A 5,792-nucleotide genomic window follows, 5' to 3' on the forward strand; every position below is an offset into this window, starting at 1 on the left:
CCCAGGCCTCCAGTGTTTGCAAAGCGGCCCTTCTACCACTGTGCCACTGGGGCAGGTTCTGTGAGCTATTGGATCTCTTCGCTACTTGGATAACTAAAGAATGACAAGGACAAAAGAAATATCAGTTACACATACAAAAAAGCAGCAACTTCAGTTCAAACACTTGAAGACACACACACAAGAAAAACAGAGACGTGACCTTAGGGGAGGCCAAATTGTTTTATTTAATTTTTTTAGTGACCAATTAAATTGATGGCAGGAAGCTCTGCTCTTTTCTTTTTTGTTCTCTTAAAAGAAATCAGCAGTGCTCAACGTGATGGCTTGGAATTCTACTCAAATTCCAGTTAATTTTGTTACAAACAGATAAACAGGAATTCCAGATACTGTTTTTTCTTTTTTTTTCCAGAGCAGAAAATTCACATTTGTAAGAAAATTCCATGTTTGTACTTGATTGGGACACAGAACATAGAACTATTGTCAGCAGTGCATGAATAAACCATTCACATTTGATCTGGAACCTTAACGTCAGCAAGCTGTACTCTCCGTTCAGAATATTCATTTACCTTGTGCAAATCAAGTCAAGTCTTCATGTGTCAAGCACACACGTAAAACTGTCCATGTTGTGTATATATATATACAAGACATCTACCACTCAGGCAGTGCAAAATACATCCTTTCATAACAAAACTAAAATGTACCTCTCAAAGTATCAACAAGAATATACACATAATACATGATGTACACTATTTACACAACCATAAAAAATATAATACAAGGAATTCTGTATGCGAGTATAAGACTTGACAGTCTTTCGTTTGTGGGTTGTTTTTTTTTTTTTAATTTTTTTTTTTAGTTTTTTTTTTGTTTGTTTGTTTGCAACAAGGCATGTGTAAGTTTCCTCGGATGGAGTTTTGCTTCATATTCAGAAGAGCTCGGAAACTACACCTGAACTTTGAGGAGAGTTTTCAGATGGACAGCCATCAACTCCCTGTTTTGGTCAGACAGCTCAGCTGTGCCCCCCACCCAGTGGCTGGGGGGCTTTGGAAGGACACTAGGGGATGGCGGGTCACTGAATTTTGCCCCGGCATAGTTTTCTTTTTGGTTCGCATCTGTGAGGGTGACGGGTTTCTTGGACTTGGCATTTCTGAAGTTCTCTGTGTTTTTAAGTGGCTTTTTCTCCTGCTTCTGAACGTTTTCCGGCGGGACCGAATCTTGCCAAAAGTTCTCAATCTTTTTCGCCGAGGCAATCTTTGTCATTGGCGTGTTACATTTACCCTTCTGCCTGTTCATCTTTGGCTGTTCACACAGATGTAAACCGTGAACGGGCTGGCCGTGGGGAGTGGCAGCCTTCTCAGTCTTTCCCATCTTGTTCTTCAAGAACTGAAGAGACAAAGAATTCGCGTCAGCACACGATCCCTCTCTGGATTCCAGAGGCGCCCGTGGCAACGAGCCTGGAAGGGCCAGGCTTCCCCGCGTCTTTACAACGGGTCCGTCACTAAGCGCCCCCTCGGACCCCTCACAGTCTGGTGCGGGTTGGAAGGGACCTCAGAGATCATCGAGTCCAACCCCCGGGGTTCGAGCCCTGTGTAGCAGAGCGGCACTTCTACCACTTGCTCCACAGGGGGCTTCACCTCCCGCCCCGCCCGCCATGTGGCGCTGCGCGCCCCGCACGTCCCGCCTCCGCGCGCAGGGGCAGCTGGCGCGCTGCCAGCAGGCTAAATCCGGCTGTTGCTGGGCGCAACGGCGGCCTCCTATTGGTGGAGGAAAGCAGCCAATCGCCGGCCGCGATTCCACTCGTCCCCCCCCCCCCTTCTCCCCGCACACAACGAACGTAACGGAAACTCAGTTCCCCCGCCCCTCACACAGCGCAGGGGAGGGGGGTGTGCCGCCCCCTGCCCCGCACCCCAACCGAGCAGGGAACGAAGCGCTTTGATTAAAGTCCCAAAGTCTCCGAGCCCCTTCTTACCTCCTTCCTGAGGGCGGGTCTGGAGGGGGTGGGTGCGAGGGACTCCTCGGCGGGGGTCGGCACGAAGCCGGGAGCGGTGGAGATATCCGAGGCGACGGGAGCGCCCAGCGCCGTCCTCCTGGCCAGCCCGGCGCGGTGCTGCTGGAACTGCTGGTAGCGGCTGGGCAGGAGCCCCGCGGGGCACGGCCGGATCTTGCCCTTCCTCCTCCTCACCCTCTTGAGCGCGGGCCGCGCGCCGCCCCCCGGCCCCGTTGTGCAGCAGCCGGGCTGGTTCTCACAGTTGTCGTCCCCCCGCCTGAGGTGCTGCAGGAGCGTCGAGGGCAGCCGACGGGGGTCTTCGGTGCCCGCCGAGATCCGGGTCAGGAAGGGCGGCGGCGCCGTGCTGGTAACCATGGTGGGACGTGGGTACCCAGAGCTGTGAACGGGAGAGGGGTCGAGCCCGGGTAGGGGACGAGCGGCTCGGGTCGCTGTGGGCTGTCGGCCCGGGCTTTGTGGGCTGAGATGGTGTCGCGGTGGGATCGGCCGCTAGGAGAACATGGCGGGGAGTGAGCCGAGCGGCCGGCGGCGCCCTGTGTTGTTACACGGGATGGACACGCCCTTTTCCGCCCTCCAGCCAATCGCCGCGCGAGAAAGGGGAGAGCGGCGCGCCTCTCCGCCGGGCTCCGCCAATCGCAGCCGACCGGCCGCGGCTCCGGTCCCGCCCCGACCAATCGGAAGCGACACAAACACTCGCGGCTCCGCCCGCTTCCGCAGGCCGCCCAATGGGAGCGGACACAAACAGCGGGCACGGCCCAGGCTCCGAGTCACGGGCTGGAAACGCCAAGCGAACGGACGGGGCGAGCGCTGCCCCTGCTGAGCGACAACAGCCAATCGGGAGCGGCGCTAACGGCGTCGGCCCCGCCCCCTCGAGCCGCTCAGCCAATCGGAAGCGACGTAAACAGGCGGCCAAGCGCCCCCCGACGGGGGTGGAGGCGCGTACCCGGCCGGGCCCGTCATGGCGGCGCGGCCTAGTGCCGCTGCGGGACCGCCGGGCGACGACGGAGCGAGCCGGGACCAGCGCAGCTTGGAGGCGCTGAGCCTGGCCGCCGCCGGAGGAGCGGTGTCAGGGCGATCCCTGCCCGACGGGCGGCAGCTGCCGGAGGGGCGGAGGGCGACGCTGGCGAGCGCCCTGGAGCTGGAGGGCACGGTGCTGCGCGAGGGGCGGCTCACGCAGTTCGTGGCCAACAACCTGGAGCGGAGGATCCGGCTGAGCGGCGTCCCGCGGGCAGAGCAGCACTCGGCGGCGGCGGGAGGAGCCGGCTCCATCCCCGCCATCGACCCCGGGGCGCTGCAGGACGTGGTGGCGCTGGCCGGGCAGGTGGCGGCGCAGGTGGACGAGCTGCTGCGCAACGTGCACTGCGGGCTGCAGGCGCTCACGGCGCTCAGCGTCGGCTGCATCCAGACGTACCGCGACGGCGTGGAGAGCCTGGGAGAGGCGGCCGACCTCAGCATCCGCGCCATGTACGCGCTGGTGGCGCGTTGCGAGGAGCTGGACCGCGCCATGCAGCCCGTGCCCGCGCTGGCCAAGCGCATCCGAGACATGAAGGGCACGTTGGAGCGCCTCGAGGGGCTGTGCAAGTAGCGCTGCGCTCCGCATGGCCGCAGAGCTGAAGGCCGAGCCGACCCTAATCTGTCTTCGGAGGGAGAGCGCTCAGCTGAAGCGCTGCACGTCGCTTTAACTCCATTAAAGAATTTGGACTCCTGACGCCTTACGCTTTCTATTTATTGAGGGCTTGGAAAACTGACCGAGTTCCATTAAAAGCCACCGCTGGTGTTTCTGCCTGACCGACTTTGAAGTCGTTGTGAATAGTTTCTTTCATACGTGCTGCTTTGCAGCTGACTCGGTGCCAGATGGGTGGAACAGTCTCTTAGCGCTTGTTTTCTGTTGCAGCACGCGGCCGTAAGGTGATGGAAATGAGAGAATTCATGTAGCCAAACACACTTTGTTTTATCAAACCCGCGGAGCAGAACTGAGATTCAGCTAAGAAAAACCAAATGCAAAGTTCTAAATAAAGGCTTTCAGGTAAAAAATGCTTTGCGTTTGTTAGTGTCTGCAGTTTTCACGGAGTGGAAGTTGAAACAGTATCACTGTGAAATGCCTCTTTCATTGGAATCTCTGTAGGGGCTGGGGGAGGCCGCTGGAGATCATTGCATCCAACCCCTTGTTAAAGCAGGTTGCACAAAAGGTGTCCAGGTGGGTCTTGAATATCTCCAGAGCAGGGGACCCAACCCCCTCACTTGGCAGTCTGTTCCTGTGCTCCTTCACCCTCACACGTAAAGTTTTTCCTCATGTTGAGATCATACGTTCCAATTTGTGCCCGTTGCCCCTTGTCCTGTCTCTGCTCACCGCTGAAAAGAGATGAGAAATACGATTACATCACTGTGTTATGCAAGTTTGACACAGGTCCTTTTGGAGAATTTGTGAACTCAAAAGCTTTTGTTCATGCATTGCTGTGTGCAGGAGTTACTTTGTTGTGCTGCCAGTATTTTTGCTGAGCCCAGAGAGAAGTTCTCTGGTGGCTGTGGATCTGATGCAGGTAGATTTCAGCATCCATTTAGGTTACAAAAGTCCTTCCAACAAGATTCACCACAGAAATGATCACTGTGATCTTTAGTGCTGCTGATGTGAGCAGTGTCTCCTAAAAGTCTTGAGGGAAAGGTACCCAGAAATACCACGTGAGTCCTATTCTTAGGTTTGTAGTGGGTACAGCTCTCACCCCTCCACAAGCTCATGTGAAACGCTGATGCTGTATGGCGCTTCTAAACATGCACAGTACTAAATTGTAACAAAACAATGAGCTTTTTACACTGCCCTGGTTTGCAGTCCATGGACAACTTTGTGCCTCTCAGTGTTGCCTCCCCCTTGGCACAGGGAATGTGTTTTGTATGCAGCCTTCCTGCCTGCACGGTGGGAGGAGGCTGGAAGTGGGCCAGGCCCTGTTGACTCTGTGGTGTCTGCTAGGGAGTAGTTGTGGCTCCAGAAAGAGACTTATCAGGTGAAGAATAAAGGTTAGTGGAGAGAGAAAGGAGAACGTGGGGCCTAGCAGATATCAGAGGCCACATAATACTGCAGTAATTTGTGTAGTTTTGGGGTGTTATTCTTGAGAAAGCTTGAAATTGTTTTATCATGAAGGTGCAGACATTTCATAGTTAAATGTTTTTTTTTGTTGGTTTTTTTTTTGTATATCAGGATTTAAGACCAAATTTTTCTCTTGTTTTACAAGTATTGATGACTTGTTTGTATGGTCACATGTACAGCTATGTTCTATTCATTCAAAGGTCAAGCCTGTAAAGTCTACACATCTTTGTACACTATCGGTTTTCAGTAGCTTTTCATTTACGGTCACTTGTGTTAAATGCTGATTCTCTGCTGAAGTTGTTAAGTCTGTAAAATAAAATCATTACTTTTATATTTGAAATTGTTACTGATGAGTTGCTGTTGAAGTTGTTTCACATCTTAATTATTCCTTTTCTTCTTTGGTAAAGCAATTGGAAGCCAATTTAAACTCCGCTCTTGGACCTGCACAGAGACCCATTACTGTGATTGCAGGGCCGGTTTCAGTCTGGGTCCCCAGGCAGTAATTTCTAACAGTGATGTCATTCCTGGGATGGAAAAGAGCTGACTAGTGAATCACAGGCATGAAGGCAGTGGTAATTAGCCGATGTATTTTGCTTCTTTCATGTCGGTGTGAAGGCTTCAACTTGTACCAGGATCAGACTCAGCTGAGCTAGGCAAAGTGAATCTCCTTCCCAGGTAGGTGCCCGTCTTATCCCTGTACCAGGCATG

The 5,792-nt window shown here is 53.9% G+C and overlaps 2 protein-coding genes across 2 annotated transcripts; one reads left to right on the forward strand and one right to left on the reverse strand.

Annotated features, from left to right (window-relative positions):
• Nucleotides 1-200: 200 nt before the first annotated feature.
• PNRC1 (proline rich nuclear receptor coactivator 1) lies at nucleotides 201-2,520 on the reverse strand. The gene is made up of 2 exons (XM_015858935.2): nucleotides 1,967-2,520; nucleotides 201-1,380 (listed from the first exon to the last, which is right to left on the reverse strand). The coding sequence occupies exons 1-2, from the start codon at nucleotides 2,357-2,359 to the stop codon at nucleotides 940-942; spliced, it is 834 nt and encodes a 277-aa protein (XP_015714421.1). The 5' UTR covers nucleotides 2,360-2,520; the 3' UTR covers nucleotides 201-939.
• Nucleotides 2,468-5,415, forward strand: BORCS6 (BLOC-1 related complex subunit 6). The gene is given in 3 exon segments (XM_015858934.2): nucleotides 2,468-2,504; nucleotides 2,507-2,925; nucleotides 2,928-5,415. Coding segments are annotated over 3 exon segments (1,116 nt in total). The 3' UTR covers nucleotides 3,588-5,415.
• Nucleotides 5,416-5,792: the final 377 nt, after the last annotated feature.

Source organism: Coturnix japonica, chromosome 3 (assembly GCF_001577835.2).
Source record: "Coturnix japonica isolate 7356 chromosome 3, Coturnix japonica 2.1, whole genome shotgun sequence".
Taxonomy (NCBI): Eukaryota; Metazoa; Chordata; class Aves; order Galliformes; family Phasianidae; genus Coturnix; species Coturnix japonica.